We start from the raw sequence: 15,430 nt of genomic DNA, 5'->3' as shown, positions 1-15,430 counted from the left end.
TGGTGAGCGTAGTGTTCAAGATGGACGACAGGGGAGAGTAGCGGAGGAGAGCTCGGACGTCGAGATGGCGGTGCTGTTGCCATCTCGCGGTTCAGCGCGCAACTTGTTTAGCATACAACGTCATCTCTATTGTCCTCTTTCCGCTCCAAACGCCGGCTTGCACAATGGTAACCTATGTTATTCATGTATGTTGTCGTACTTCGGACTGTGAACCCCTGGTCGCCGCTTGCCGCAACTCGCAGCTGACACAACTGATTTCGCATACGATGGCTGGTGGTGATACAACGACAGATTGCCTACTGCCTCAACGGGCTCATTCCTCCCACTGCACAAGTACATGCTCCTCTCGCCACGTATCCGCGCCCTTGACATCAGTGCAATCCTTCTGGCAAGAGAAAATCATACACGTTCCCCACTCCATCCCACTTCCCTCTCCCCCACCCTTGAGCGCCCTGAGGACCTCCGCACGGCGTTCCTCGCTAGACTGGGGCTTTTGAACCCCCTTTGAAGGCAGCTTGAGCGTGTTGATCAGATTTGGCATCAACTGACACTCGAATACCCGGCGCGATTTGCAGCTTGTGCACACCGGCAGTGTTTCGGGGACATACATCCGTTTTCGAGCGGTGGTGATCATGAAACCCGGTTTCGTAACAGGCAACGGGGGCGAAGGGGGCACAGGGAAGAGTGCATTGAATACCTTGTCGCTCGCATACGGCAATGGGGTTCCACCCAGTTCGTACCTGGGAAGATGTGAGCATGTGTTGGAGGCTGAACGTGAACACCAAGGTAAACATACCGTAGACACTGTTCGCCTTCATAGGAAACGCGTTTGCTGAACCGTTCAAACGCTTGGTCGACGTCCATGGAGTTCTCGTAACCTTCCGGGGCCCACGCGCTCGCGCCTTTGCTTTTGGAATCAGCGTCTCCGTTGGTGTCAAGCATCGCGTCTGCGATCTGTTTGGTTTTGGGTGGCGGAGGGAGGTACTCTGAAGTTGTTGAGAGGTAGAGCGGCGGAAACGCTGGCGCGGTCTTCCACGGAGAATCGTCCAGAGAAGCTGCCTGGAGGGTGGCAGCGAGCCTGTCGTCGTCGCTATCACTGTCGCTTGAATCTTCGTCGTCGTCCTCGCTGTCGTCCCTTACATCATCACTCGACGCATCAGCGGATGCGGAGGTTGTCCCGGGCGCATCGGAGTCTTCTTCAGGAGCAGGGCTGCCGAAGACGGCGGAACCAAGTCCGAAGGGATTCGGAGCAGAACTGGCCCCGAGCTGAACGACGAGACGTGAGCTGGTGTCCGCCGGCGCTGTCGTGGGAGACTGACTGCGAAGGGGTTGGTCTTGGGCGTCGCGTGGTTCGCGCTGACCTCGGCGGCGACTTTTGCCTTTTGGGCTTCCACTTCCTTCTGCCGCGCCGCTTTTTTCTCGAGCTTGGCTGCGTACGTCGCGTTGAACCTGAGCTCGCGCCAGGCTCGGACGCTGATCGTAGCGATCAATGGGGATTTCTCCGCGCATCGCGGGCGAATCACTCACCTTCCCTCCTTACGTTGGCAGGGGCCGTCCGGACAGGCCCAGACGAAGAGGACGCGGTCGTGGGGGCTGTCCTCGAGCGGGCACCAGATTTGGATGGCGAGTGGCATCGGAGCGGAGCACACCTTGCAGTGGCTGAGATCGATGGGGGGCGGGGCAGACAGGAAGGCCTGTGCGGGCAGAGGGCGCGACGGGATGGATGGATTGACGATTCATCAATACGGGGGTGGTACATGGAGGAGCGAAGGGGCATCGTACGGGATGACCACCTATTCGCGATACAGCGGGGTCTACGATATCGGCCGTCGACTCGAGGGGCCCGTCAGGAACGCCGAGTTGGACGGCGGTCTCGACGTCGGCATCGAGCCCATCGTCCGAGTCCGACCAGGAGTCATCGACAGTAGCAGGTGGAGGCATGGATGCTGGAAAGAAACGAATGAGCGACTGGAGGAGCGGGTACGGAAAGAGAGTCAGAAAAGCATGAATGGTATTGAGAAGGTGTCGTCAAGGACTGTCGCGGCGGAGAAGCTCGTTCGCAACACTTCGGACTCGTCATCTAAGAGTTCATCCCGAAAAAGGAGGCGATAGGAAGTATGCACTCACCAGCAAGGGGGGGGGAGCGAGTGGATGTTGGGTGGGAGAAAGAGAACGGGGCTGCTCAGGGTGAAAAATTGGAGAGGAGGGCGCCTGGGCGGGCCGGGAGCCGGCGCCGGGAATTCGGGGCGGGGGACGGCGGTGTGGACAAGGCCGGTGCCACTGGGGCCGGCTCTCAACGGGCGCACTCCAGACAGTCGGCGGACGGAGATGACGGCGTGCGCGATGATGGCAGAGCAGCACACTTACCAGTACGCTGCTCGCACAGACGACCGTGTCTGCCTGGGCGACGACGCGCGCTTCTGCGCAGGGGGCAACGATGTGGGCGCCCGCGCGATGGGTGCGATCGAGCACGGGCGCTTCGGTTATCTGCAGCGAAGGGCGCGAGCGCGGCTGGGGCGACGCTCGTCCGCGGGCGCGGCGTATGTGCGTGTGCTCGAGCGAAGAGGGCCCGGAGGTGCGCAGGGCGCGGGCGGGCAGAGGAGGCGGGCACCAGCCGCGGGGAGCCCTGGCGGCGGCTGACAGCCAGACGAGCTTCGGATGGGGCTCTTATACGCCTTCGTACATCCGCCACCCGCGCCTTCCTTTCCTCCCGCCTCCATGTCCTCCCAGGACCTCTCCCTCCTCGCCCCCGACTCCTCGCCCCGCGACCCCGCCGGCGGCGAGAAGAAGCGCAAGCGCGGCGCGACCCGCCTCTCCTGCGCAGAGTGCCGCAGGTCCGTCCTTCCCGGCCTCTTGCGATCCGCCCTCACCCCTGCTTCAGGCTTAAGCTGCGCTGCGATCGCTGCATCCCCTGTGGCTCCTGCGTCAAGCGAGGGTGCGCTGCTATCTGCCCCGACGGTACGCCCTCTCTCCCTCTCGGTCAGAGCTTGCTTTATCCTTTTCCTCGTCCCCTAGGCTCCCTTACCACCGGCAAGGGCAATCGGTCAGTCTGCCCCCTCTCATCCGTCCACCCTCTTACTTCACTTCTCACTCAGCGCACCTAGATTCGTCCTTGCCTCCACCCAAGATCTCCACGAGAAAATAAACCAGCTCGCAAACCGTGTCCGCGAGCTGGAAGACGCTCTTCGCGCCTCCCATACCCTCCACTCCACCGACTCTCATCCTCTTCTCTCCGAAGAGCTCCTCCGCATCAAAGCCCCCATCCAGCGAGAAAACCTCATCAGCACCGGCATTCAAAATGGCTCCCCAGAAGAGCCTGGGGCTGACGTTGTCGATTCCTTCGGCTCCTTGTCTATCAGCGACACTGGCCGCACCAATTACTTCGGCCAAGCGACCAGCTCGTGGGTACGTCTCCTCTCCGGACACATTCGCCAGACCTCTGTCTGATGGCCCCCCTTTTCATAGTACTATTTGACAGTCAGTATCTCCCGCCCTTGCTGCGCGTTGTAACTCATCATCCATTACGCCAACTAGAACGAAGACAATAAGGATGATGATAGGGACCAACGCCTGATCAACCTGCGCAAGCTGCTATCTGCAGAAGTCCTTGCTCTCAGCGGTCTTTTCCCTGTCGCTCCCAGTCTTCCTCTCACTGTGGATGCGGAAACTATGAAGATCGAACGCCTTCGGAGTCTATTCTGGTATCTTCCCCCTATGGACGAGGCAAACGAACTTCGCAACAACTATTTTCAGCATGCAGCGTGGATGTACGCACCTTGTAACTGTGTCGCATCTCGGGTCTGATCTCATCCATTTGCTTAGGTACAATCCGGTTTCGATGGCTCAGTTTAACGAGGCCGCTTTCAATCAGTTCTACAATCCCAACACCACCCCATCGATGGACGATCCACTCATGTCACATCAACTGGCCCTCATGTTTATGGTCCTCGCCATCGGCAGTTTAATGGACATCACTCGCCCGGCATACAACATCGAGGCTGAGAAGTACCACCAGCTGGCTCGGGCTGCATTGTTCCAAAGTCCAATCTTTGAAGAGCCAACACTGGCTGCGGTTCAGACCCTCGTGCGTAAATGCTTGTGTTGGAACATAGTTTGGTTTGTAACTTCTATTTGCTCAGTACTTGATGGCATTCTACCTGTTCTTGAGCGAACGTCATGGTTCAGGTGTCGGCTCGAGGTGGGCGTTTATGGGTCTGGCGGTCAAACTGGGTGTTAGCGTGAGTGATTTCCTACACGCTAATTTCGTCCCACTGAACACAGGATTTGTGTTGCTAGATGGGGCTTCGTGAGTGATTTATAGCGCTTCAAGGGAATTTTGTTGATTGACGGCCCTGCCAGACCGTGACGCAGGTAAATGGAAGGTCGACCAGGCTGAAATCCAACGGCGACGGGAAAGCTTCTGGGAGCTATATTCGTACGATCTCCTCCAGGTATGGCATCTTCCCATAAAACTTTCCTTGTAGTTGAATTCGTGGCTAGTCCTACACTCTAGGCCGACCCCCGTCATTTACCCTCACGCACGTCGACTGTAAGAAGCCGCACCAGGATGATCCTTGCAGCGAAGAAACGTGTAAGTTATACGTTTCGGTATTCACAACTCCTGGCTTAATCGCTATCATCTGTCAGTCCACTGGTGGAAGCATCGGTTTACTTCGGAATGCATGAATGTTGTGTACGACCAGGCATTCGGGGCAAAAACGCCGACGTACAGCACTGTTTTACAGCTCGATCGCAAGTTGCGAGGGTTCCCTGTCCCGGCTTCTCTGCAGATTGCCGGCTTCGGCAACTCGGAGTCTAGAGTCGGGAATTTCTATGAGAGTGTTCCCTTGATCTTGCAGCGTCACTTGGTCCTGGCGATTCGAGAGTCCAGTGAGTAGCTTCTCAGCGCACAACCCCACCCTTGTTGACTCGTCGTGTCCTCCAGACTTACTCTACATGCACCGGGGGTTCTTTGCCCGCGCTATCAGCGATCATCCTAAAGATCCACTTGGCAGTCCTTACGGTGGCTCGTTTATTGCTGCCTACCGTAGCGCCGGCTCGTTAGTTGCCTTGGTTCGCAACATACACTCGCAGTTGAAGGAGCTCACGGAGCGTATGTGGTTTTTGTGGACGCACTTGTTCTCTTGTTCGGTAGGTCTCACGATATCATGTTTGTGTTTGCTGGCTGATGCCATGTGCGCTCCTAGATCATCCTGGGCTCCATCGTCACTCGTTGTCCTTCCATGAGTCTGGCGCCTTCAGCTTTGGTTCAGCTCGATTCAGCATGCGATCTCTTTTCGAAGACCGCAAAGTCCTTCCATGCGGAGAAGGTCTTGGTACGTTACTATGCTCGGTCACCTGTGCTACCCAATTCTCACAACTGCTGCAGCACATCATGCTCAATCTGCGTGAAAGGGCGCACGCAAGCTTGGCGCAATACAGGAATACTCCCCCGTCTCGAGTCGGCGCGGTCTCCGAGCCCACGACTCCTGCTGACGATAACGACGAGCTGAACATTCTCGGAGGGCGGACACGACTGGTTGAGCAGAAGGAAAAGTCCATGTCTCCCCAAATCACGGATCGCTCCCCGACGTCGCTGAACCCCATCGTGCCTCTGCCGCTGAAGCAACCGGAAGAGCAACAGGTTCACCCCTACGTGCTGCAATACCTTCGAACCTTCGTCCCCTCACCGCCGAATGTACCCTCTGGAGCGATGTCCAATCAAGCAGGGCCGTCACAGCCAGCACGGATGAACGGTGGACCAGTCTCCCCCACGCACTATCAGCCGCAACAGCCTCAGAACTTGCATTCCTTGCAGCCTATGTCGGCGCAGTTCCCAGGGCCGGATGCATACCAGCAGGCATCACAGCACCCACCACAGCTGCCTGGTCTTCAAGTGGAAGGTCTGAATCCCATGTTCCCGCAGTATTTCCCTGTCTTCGACTACGGACATGTCGGCAGCGGAGGCCCGCAAACAGAAATGTTCATCCCATCGCCGGTTCCTATGGACAGCGGCGAATACTCTGCCGGAGGCAGATCATATTCTCCCGAGACGAACATGCAAGCAGCTTGGCAGGACTTTGTTGCACAGATGGGGATGCAGTGAGTTAATGTAGAGTGTACACTTTGGTACAACCGGTGTTGCATTGTATTTGTATGGAGTATGTATGTCAGTGGTCTGGTCGTCTTCGTCGCTTTGTCTGTTTTGCACCCAGGACATACCTGTCATGATATACGCTGTCTACTGTAATGACACTGCTTTTTCTCGCGTTCTAGGGAGTCGCGCACTCCGCGGGCTTTGTCGGATATTATTATGAAGGGACGTCCGAGGAGGCGCCCAGGTACGGTGGTGGTCGCGGCTCGCTTACTGCGGCTCCTTCCTGCCTTCTGTCACTGCCCAGCCTGAGCATCCCTTCCCGTCTCCTTTGGCTGTCCTCACATACACCCTCTCGAGTCGCGAACCGCATCTTATGCCACCATGGAGGTCTTCGAGGACGAGAACCCGTTCGAAAGTGAACCCGAGCGGCTCCAGTCCGACGGTTCCTCCTCCCGGGTCGACATCCCCACCGTCCCATCTCCCCCCTTCGTGGAGCCAATAGTGCGCACGCCGTCACCTCCAACTTCGCCCACGGGGCGCGGTACGTTCCCCTCGGCTGGGACGCACAGGCAGCCCCAAGCATACAAGAGTGACTTCTGCTGCGGACGAGATCATTGGCTGCATTCTGGCGAGGACGTTGAGATTCTGGTACGTCCCAAATCCTTCTGGTATTCATTCCTATACTCAACAACCGCTCTGCCGCACCGGGAAACAGATTCCTGATGCGCTCAAGACCTCAGTCAACTCAACTTCGCCGTACATCACCTACGTCATACGTGCCGGCGTGAGTACAGTGGGATTCATTCAGTGTGTGCGCATAAGGCTGAGATTCAAGTAGAATGCGGAATCGCACCATAGATACTCGGAATTCGAGTCTCTGCGCACCAACCTCGTCAAGCTTTACCCCACGCTCATCATCCCTCCCATACCCTCCAAGCAGACGATCGGGGATTATGCTGTGAAACAAGCCAAGGCGAAGGAGGACGCGGCCATGATTTCCAGGAGGAAGCGCATGCTCCAGACGTTCCTCAACCGCATCGCTCGCCACCCTATCCTCTCCAACGAGCATGTCTTCCACAGGTTCCTTGATGGTGAAGTTTCATGGGTACGCATCTCAGTCCTAGTTCAATATGATCCGTCGCTGAGTTCAAATTCATTGCTCTAGACGGAAGTGCTCAACTCGCCGCCAATCTCCCTGCTACCGAAGAACATCCTGAAGGCACCTTCGCACAACCCCACTGACCAGAATGCCGCTCCCGCGTATGCTGCACTCTCTAACCCTTCGGCAGCCCATCCTTTGCGAAGACCCGATCAGAGGTTCCTGGAGTCGGAGGGATTCACAAACAAGTTTGCGGTGCACATGAGCGGGCCAATGGAGAAGGTGACGAGACGGACGATGAAGCGCTGGTCCGGTCAGTGTTGACGGTATTCTGAAGATGTTCTTTGCTGACATGTTTATAGACCTTGCTCAAGACCATACGGAGCTCGGTGCTACACTAAACGGCTTTAGCTTGAACGAGACCGGCCAGCTTTCGACCGCGATCGAGAAGACTGGACAGGCGATCGACGCGAACCACCTTTCGACAATGAAGCTGGTTTGTTCCGTCGTAGACGAGATGTTGTGCTGCTCTGACGCGATCCCTTCACAGTTACAGGAGTTCGAGCAGAACTGGGCAGAACCACTGCACGAATACGCGCAGTTTGCGTCTATTATCAAGAAGTTGTTGCAGTACCGGCACCAGAAACACGTTCAGAACGAAATGACTCAGGAAGCACTGGAGGCTCGGCGAGAGCAGCTCGAAGAACTGGACAAGAATGAACGGGAGGCGCGACGGTTGGAGGAGGCTCTCAACTCGGGACGGTCGAGCACATCACGGACGACGCCTCCAGCTGAGGGAAACGCCCCACAAGAGGGAAATGAGGTCAACGAGAACGAGGCTAGGCGGCAAGACGAGTCGGCGTCGGCGTACCTACCTCCTCACCCTGGACCAAACCCAGTGCGGCGGAGAGCACCAGGGATGGGATTCTTGAGTGCACTGAGCTACACGCTACACGGGATGATGGACGTGGACCCGGAGACGGCTCGCCGGAATTCAATCACGAAGACGAGGGAGACGATTTCGCAGGTGAGTGATGCGAAGGGGCCCGTGACAACCGAAGTGAACGTGTCTCTCGCGACAGCTTGAGGACGCGCTGCACCTGTCTGCACAGGACCTCAAATATGCGAGCTCGACGATCCAAGCGGACCTGGATCGGTTCCAGCGGCAGAAGGTGGCGGATCTGCGAGAGATGGCTATTAGTATGGCTCGGAGCCACCGGGACTGGTGCCAGAAGGTGAGCAGCAGCTGCGGTGGAATAAGCCCGACCGGTACGGATGGCTGACGACGGATGGCAGAACCTGGAAGCATGGGAGGAGGCCAAGGCAGAGATCTCCGAGATCCCTGACCACCCGAACCGGGCGCCGGACGGGGACGGGGTGCCTGCCCCGAACGGTGGTCTGCACTTGCGACGGGACTCGATGGCGACGTTGAATGGGAGGCGAGCTGGAGAGTAGACGGACAGCATGTGTGTATGTATGTAGCCAGGCAGTGGATTGGAGGTTTTGATGCCACTGGATGTGGGTGAGCGGTTAGGCTGCTTGGCGAGCGAGGGAGCATGCGGGGCTAGGAGGGAAAAGGCATGTCGGGCCCCCGGCGACGGGCGCCCATGCAGCCGTGCGGGGCTGTATTCAGCAGCGAGCTAGCGACCATCGAGCGAGCCGTCGCTCTCCCCGCATCGTCTCCGTCCCCGTCCTCCTCGCTGGCTCCGCCCACGGCTTCACACCACCAGCGCACTCGATGATCCTTGCGTCCGCCGTTGCGCCCTCGCTTGCCGCTCCTCTCTCCGCGTGCTAGTCCCGGGCCTGCCCCCGCCGTGTCAGATCACCATGGCCGCTACCCTGGGCCCCCACTCGATCGCGTTCCTCCGCCCCGCCTCCAGCCTCAGCTCCCTCTCCGACTCGGTCACTGCCATCCACCACGACCACGACCATGCCCTTCCGCCCCGTTTCCCGCACACCCGCGCCCAGCTTGCCGCCATCGCCCGTCTCTACAAGCCTGATGCGTTCCCAGACAACGACCCGGATTCGTTTCTTAGCTCGTCCCTCATCGGACGCGTCGTCGGCCTCCTCGATGGCGAGTGTGAGGATGAGCTCAAGGTCCTTCTCAAGGACATGTTCGGCCCCATCGGCGACGAAGATGTTAGTTCCAGTCCCCTCTCTTCGCCTTCCTCTTTTCACTCACGTCACCCCCCCCCCCCCCCAGCTTGAGCAGCACGTACTCGACCTCATGCACAAACATAGAGATGACATAGACAACGTCCCCTTTCTTTTCTTGACTCCCACTCGCCGCCCGATTTCCCGCCCTTCCTCTCGCGCTTCCACCCATTCTGCCCGGCTTATTCCCAATCGCCCCGATACACCCAACTCGGCCCCAAGCTCTCCGCTCGCCATGATTTTCCGCAGGCCACACACGCCCCTTACTTCGCCTCTTGGTACCTTGGGACAATCTTCTTCATACATTACTGCCCGCAGCGAGTCCCCTGGCGTGTCTCCCATCATGACGCACGCTCAATTCGCCGTCAGTCTTCCGTCTTCTCCACTTTCTTCTCCTCGACTCCTCAATGCAAAGGCCCACGAGTTCCGGCCCATACCCCGGCCCCTCTCTGCCGCGTCGTCGAACCCTAGCTCGTTCGCTGCCTTGCGTGGCGACACCCCGTCTCCGGACCTCTGGGCTCCTCCCTCTCGCCCAACCTCCAAGTTGGCGATCGCCGCCCCTCTCACGCCGGATATTTCTCTCCTTCAACGCTCCGCTACCCCGAACTCCTCGCTTCGTTCGTCCATGCGCATTGATGACGAAGACGACGATCCATTTGACCCGTTCGCGACTCGGGACCTCCCTCGGTCTTTCCATCCTAGTAGTTCCGAGGACATGATGTGGGGCAACTCTCCTATTGCGGGGTCGTCTCTATCAGCAGACGACTCTCTCTTCCCTCAAGTCTTCGGGAGCATGGACCACAATGCCCGCTCGCAGGAAGCCCCTCGCCAGAACCAGCAAGAGGATGTCGACCCCGAGTTTACGGCGATGCTTACGGACGGTATGACGCCGTTTGACGTACTCAGCTCTGTCTTTGGTGCAACGCTCGCACCATCGGAACTGGAAGAAGCCCTGGCCGCCAACGGTTACGATTTTGAACGCGCGATGTCTTGGCTTGTGGACCGTTCCATGGCCAGTCACCCCAATCCGTCGCAGCCCCGCATGCAGTCCGTCGGCAATCGGGTTACACTTGTCCAACGCGATGGAAACGGAGTGCGCGGAGGGAGAGCGTCGTTCAACGGTCCCCAGGGTCGCAACGGAGGTCGATTTGTCAATGGGCGTCCAGCTCAAGGCGGCAATCGCGTTTGCAGGTACTTCCTTGCCGGCGAGTGTCTGCGCGCGGATTGCAGGTTCAGGTCGGCATCCCTCGCTTTCCCCTCATAGTCCACTCCTGACCCATTGAGTAGCCATGATCTCGAAAGAGCGCTGTGTCGCTTCTGGCTTCGGGGCACTTGTGCCAAGGGTGAGAACTGCGAATTCTTGCATCACCTTCCTCAGGAGATAGATGTCAATGGCTTGGGTCATGCCATGGCTAGAGTCGATATTCATAACGGCTCTCAAGAGCAAGCTCAAAGTACCTCCCTCGAAGAATTTCCAACTCTTGGCCACTCGACCGCGGCAGGGCAGCAGAACGATAACAGGCGCGGCGGCTACGGATATGGCCGAGGAGATGCTTCCAGTTACGATCCAAGCCGCACCAGGTTTGCAGCGGCTGTCAAGAAGGCTCCACCGAACCCGCAACTTCAAACTCCCAAGGACCCGGCTACTCTTGCCGCTCGCAGAGAAGCGATGGGTGCTTCGGCAGAGCCGTTGCATCCCAACACAGCCATTGTCGCGCCCAAACCGTCTCCACGACTCAAACTCCATTCTCCTACGCTGCTGCCGACGCTCCCGACCGGCGAGTCTGTGAACAACCTGTACATGGCCTATCGTCAGAGGTGAGCGCGATGCCCCGCTCTCTGTCAATATGCTTCGCTGACCAGATGTAGGGCTCTGCGTCTCGGTGCTGCCCGCAACGCATGCCTGTCTCGCGCCGCAGATGCTTGGCGACGTGGCGATGGAGCGGCTGCAAAGCGTTTCAGCAGGGAAGGTCACGACTTGAACGCGAAAATGGCGGCGGAGATGGTCGAAGCCGCAGGCAAGCTCGTTAGAGAGCGTGCTAGACTGGCGGAGCAAGCTGTGCGGGGCCGGGATGCGAGCTGGTCGGATGACCCAGGCGATCGGACGGCTCGTGGACGCATCTACGGAGCGGGCCTCGGGGTCTGTCTCGGCATTGCCAGTCAATCGTCCAGCGGCGATACTAAGATGACTCCGGAAGAACGCACCGAAGTTCTCCTCGACCTGCATGGCTTGCATGCCGCGGAGGCCACGGAGGTGCTGGAGGAGTTCCTGCTTGCGGTACGAGAGACGCATTTTCGGGCGATTGCAAATGGCTGACATGGCATCTGCAGCTGGAGAGAGAGCTATTTTATGGTCTCAGTGAGTACCGGGCTTTATCGCGGAAACGGATGGGGCTGACAGAGATACACAGGTTACATCGTTGTCGGCGAAGAAAAGCACACGGGGACTCAAGATCCTGCTCGGGGTGCATCTCGGATGAGGCTCGCGACGGGCGTGCGCGAGTGGCTGCACATGTGGGGATACCCCTGGAGCGAGCGCGACGGGGTGGTCTGCGTCGATCCGTTGACGCACCAGTGAGGTTAGACGATGGACAATGGCCGACGGACGCCGTGGAAGGGGTCGAGTGTACGATACTGCTGAGCAGATATGTTGGAACACGGATAAAGGAACAAACGAAAGTGGTTTGGATATGTATGTGGTAGAGTACAATCGGTTTATTGAGTTCTGCTTGTTGGCCACCAAGCCTACGCGTGGCGTTGCTGCGGATGGCCATCAGGGAATCGCTCGGCTGAGGGAAAACGGGAGCCGGGGTGGGAGCGAGACGTGCAACCAGGGCGAGGGCAACCCGGTTAGACGAGTGGGGCTCGAGAGCCCGTCCGGTGTTTCAACCGCACTGCGATGCTCCTCTGAGCCCCCTCCCTCTCGCCGCGTCCCACCGCCCGCAGCCGTCCTGTGCCCGCCACCATTCACGCCTACACCCCCGCCGAGCCTCTTAACGACCATTCACGACTACTCTTTTCCGCTCTCTCACCTTCCGCCATGTCAGACTCCTTCCCCGACTCGCCCCAGATACTCCTCAACGACTCGAACCGCCCCACCTCCATAGACTTCAGCCTCGAACTCGAACGGCAGCTCGAGGCAGAATCTCTCCCCAGCTCGCCTAATCCCCTCCGGCCCCAGTCCCTCGATGTCAACGTCCTCGCCTCTATCGTCACCCAGCTCCGCGAGTCCTTGGCTGGCACCTCCAGAGAGCGCGATGTCCTCATGGAGAAGCTCACCGAAGCCCAGACAAGAGAGCAGGGCATGCGGGAGACCCTCGACCATGTCGCCGACAAATGCTTGCAAATGGAGAACGACCTGGAGAGTGCGACTGCCCAGCATAAGGATGATGAGGAGACGATAGCGATGTTGCGGTCAAAAGTAGAGGAAAGCCGGTGCGTTCTCCCGTGTTTCTGACCTCTGCGTCTTCTCTGACGATGCCTCCAGACGCGCTCTCATGAGACTTCAGACGGAGAAGAGGATGAGCCAGGTGTCCAACCTGTCTCTCGACCTCTCTAGGTCGCCCCCTCCACACCTCACCTTTAACGGCCCCCCGTCGTCCAAACGAGCCTCCTTCGCACCCCTCACCGGCTCTGCCGCAGGGCGCGCACACCGTCGGATATCGTCTGTGTCCGATGCCAGCCTCCTTGGTGAACCCTCAACATGGCCCCCGCCTTCTCCTCGCTCTCCCCTCATACCCGAAGACCCGGAAGCAACTCCGGTTGAGCGGCCAAACAAGCGCATGTCGCTGCTGTTTGGTCGCGGTCCCTCCCCACAGCCCGAGCCGTCAGCAAGCCCCTTCGAGGTCGAGTCGTTGCGAAAACAGTGCCGTACGTTGCAGCAACAACTGGACAACCTCAAGCGCGATCTCACCGAGTCCCAAGAGGCCCACGAAGCATCGGAGCTCTGTGTGCGCGCCCTCCGCACGTTCATATCCGACAACAACGTCGGTGTTCCCTCCACTGTCAAGAGCGCTGCCGTGGTCGCGCCCTCTGCGTCCTCCCCATCGCACTCGAAGCAGCCCAGTACCGCTTCGCGCTGGGGGTTCAAGTTGTGGACGACGACCGCGGAGGCGGGGGCGAGCAAGCCAAACACGCCGTCCTCGACTCCCGTCGCCCCGCTCCCTCCGGCAGACATCGGTGCGATACCCTCGCCGAGTCAGCCGATGCCGCGTAAGTTCGGTGGGTTCTTCGGCGGACGCACGACCAGCGTGTCGTCCAGTGGCTCGACGCGTCCGTCAGAGGAACACGTGCCTCAAGAGCCGTTGTCCAACGGATCGGACACATCGTCGCTCGACGAGTCTACGGGTCCGATCAGCCCCACTTCGGAGTCTCGTGCCCATGTTGTACTCCCCACAAACGATAAAGCTGTTGACGGCGTGATGGAAGGACAGGAGGTCTCAGTCCCAGGGGTTACTGTTTGAGCCTCTCCTTAGCATTCTTATCTGGATTTGTGAGCGGATACTTGTTTTGTCACATCTGTACTGGTATAAATGGTCATACCATATCCGAGCAGGATGTGTGTTAGAGCAAGCAAGCCCCTTTTTGCTCATCTGTGCTGTCTGACACAACACACAGTCAAGGATCAGGTGAAACAAGTGTATATGAGTTGGGCTTGAGCAGCCATACATGTGGGTTGCACACTTGGGTGATCTTACCTATTATAATATATTCATCTTAATGAGGCATTTGTCTCATTTGGGCTTGTTGTGCCTTCTGATGAACTCTGAGTAAGGCAGGGACCGACTGTAAGCACACAAAGAGGAGTGATCCTCAGTCAGTGATAGAACAACTAATATTGAGGGCATACTGTACCATTTCGAATTGATCGAACCGCCGTTTGGAGCGTGACAGCAAGTTTGGTCAGGTGGATTCGAACTTTGACTGGGCTGTCCGTGACAGCCCAGAAATTTCGAACCCATCATCAAGTTTTGGGCACTTTTACACCCAAACCGAGTGGGTGCTAGCAAGCGCCCACGAGATGCTTCACCTGTACCTCACATCAATCAGGCCGGCTTAGCCCGTGGCACCGGGGGGGGTGGCCCGGGTCAAGTAGACCTGAAACCGTGCTCCCCCGCACGTTTGAATAATTCGTCCAATAAACCCGAGCTGTTTCCCAACAGGGAAGTGCTCGGACGCCCTCCCTCCCAAGTCCACCTGTACCTCACGTTTTGATAGATCAGTGATCCCGGATAATCCCACCCCCCTACCATAGATAGTATCGCTGTAATGTCCATATGCCCACCACTACTAGATACGCTACGAATATCGCGGCCAATTCCCTTGCAAGGAAACAGCCCGCTTCCCCCATATACACAAGTCCCCTCCCCTCTCTACAAGTCCCCGCCCGGCAAGCCCCGAGCTAGGCCGAGCCCACGTCTGTCTGCTCCCATCATCACGTGTGTCCCCCGCTGCCCCGACATCTCCGAGCGCCGCGCTCCCACCGGCGCCTTCCCCGCCTGTGCCCGTGCTCGCTGTGCCTGACAGCGAGCTCGCTGTCCCTGCGCCCTGCCTCCCCCTCCCCTCCGTTCCCCTCCGTTCTTTTTGTAATCGCTTGTATTCAAAATGCGCACCTAATGACACACAATACAATAGCTACACTTCCTGGGTGTGCCTGCACTGAGCCCTCAAACCTCCCAAAATGCGTGCAATACAGGAACATATACAAGCACTCAACTGACCGGCCAATCTCTGCATCAGATAGTCGTAGATGAGAGCTGCTCTATTATAAAATCGCAGGTGGATAGCTAGAGGGGTGCAGGTATGATGTCACATGTTATTTCAGAATGACATACCCCACAGTGATATGGTATATACATATATCGTCCTATGTACACCCATAATCGTACATAGAGATCATTCAGAGTGTATTGCAAGAAGAAGCAAGTGAATAGACGATGTTGTGGTGAAGATATGACATATGCTCAGAAGGGGGAGTTGGCTTGAAAATGCGGCCTTCATATGTTTTTGTGCAGACCTCTGATCACTTCGAATCTTGTTGCATTACGTTTAAGTGTATGTGGAGAGCTCAGATCGTCGGT

At 57.8% G+C, this 15,430-nt stretch overlaps 5 protein-coding genes across 5 annotated transcripts; 4 read left to right on the top strand and 1 right to left on the bottom strand.

Annotated features, from left to right (window-relative positions):
* Positions 1 to 313: 313 nt before the first annotated feature.
* On the bottom strand, positions 314 to 1,941 carry BXZ73DRAFT_45190 (programmed cell death protein 2; the record flags this gene model as incomplete). The annotated part of the gene is made up of 5 exons (XM_048019465.1): positions 314 to 740; positions 797 to 1,266; positions 1,320 to 1,473; positions 1,528 to 1,694; positions 1,783 to 1,941. 5 exons carry the CDS (start codon positions 1,939 to 1,941, stop codon positions 314 to 316), a joined length of 1,377 nt encoding a protein of 458 aa, XP_047878867.1.
* A 777-nt stretch (positions 1,942 to 2,718) lies between these two features.
* BXZ73DRAFT_45387 (uncharacterized protein) lies at positions 2,719 to 6,106 on the top strand (the record flags this gene model as incomplete). Its single annotated transcript, XM_048019504.1, has 13 exons — positions 2,719 to 2,834; positions 2,882 to 2,958; positions 3,016 to 3,043; positions 3,096 to 3,405; positions 3,535 to 3,767; positions 3,823 to 4,084; positions 4,140 to 4,242; positions 4,360 to 4,451; positions 4,501 to 4,591; positions 4,648 to 4,890; positions 4,946 to 5,151; positions 5,208 to 5,336; positions 5,390 to 6,106. The coding sequence occupies 13 exons, from the start codon at positions 2,719 to 2,721 to the stop codon at positions 6,104 to 6,106; spliced, it is 2,607 nt and encodes an 868-aa protein (XP_047878866.1).
* Positions 6,107 to 6,478: 372 nt separating this feature from the next.
* Positions 6,479 to 8,651, top strand: BXZ73DRAFT_100332 (uncharacterized protein; the record flags this gene model as incomplete). The annotated part of the gene is made up of 8 exons (XM_048014550.1): positions 6,479 to 6,745; positions 6,813 to 6,881; positions 6,936 to 7,202; positions 7,263 to 7,509; positions 7,559 to 7,692; positions 7,747 to 8,223; positions 8,279 to 8,431; positions 8,493 to 8,651. The coding sequence occupies 8 exons, from the start codon at positions 6,479 to 6,481 to the stop codon at positions 8,649 to 8,651; spliced, it is 1,773 nt and encodes a 590-aa protein (XP_047878865.1).
* A 372-nt stretch (positions 8,652 to 9,023) lies between these two features.
* Positions 9,024 to 11,928, top strand: BXZ73DRAFT_45302 (uncharacterized protein; the record flags this gene model as incomplete). Its single annotated transcript, XM_048019489.1, has 6 exons — positions 9,024 to 9,335; positions 9,400 to 10,586; positions 10,638 to 11,168; positions 11,220 to 11,628; positions 11,682 to 11,709; positions 11,762 to 11,928. The coding sequence occupies 6 exons, from the start codon at positions 9,024 to 9,026 to the stop codon at positions 11,926 to 11,928; spliced, it is 2,634 nt and encodes an 877-aa protein (XP_047878864.1).
* A 462-nt stretch (positions 11,929 to 12,390) lies between these two features.
* On the top strand, positions 12,391 to 13,813 carry BXZ73DRAFT_76686 (uncharacterized protein; the record flags this gene model as incomplete). Its single annotated transcript, XM_048022494.1, has 2 exons — positions 12,391 to 12,785; positions 12,838 to 13,813. The coding sequence occupies 2 exons, from the start codon at positions 12,391 to 12,393 to the stop codon at positions 13,811 to 13,813; spliced, it is 1,371 nt and encodes a 456-aa protein (XP_047878863.1).
* Between the last annotated feature and the right edge of the window lie 1,617 nt (positions 13,814 to 15,430).

This window comes from Epithele typhae (genome assembly GCF_022376455.1).
Source record: "Epithele typhae strain CBS 203.58 chromosome Unknown BXZ73scaffold_17, whole genome shotgun sequence".
Taxonomy (NCBI): domain Eukaryota; kingdom Fungi; phylum Basidiomycota; class Agaricomycetes; order Polyporales; family Epitheliaceae; genus Epithele; species Epithele typhae.
This window is presented reverse-complemented; position numbering and strand designations above follow the sequence as displayed.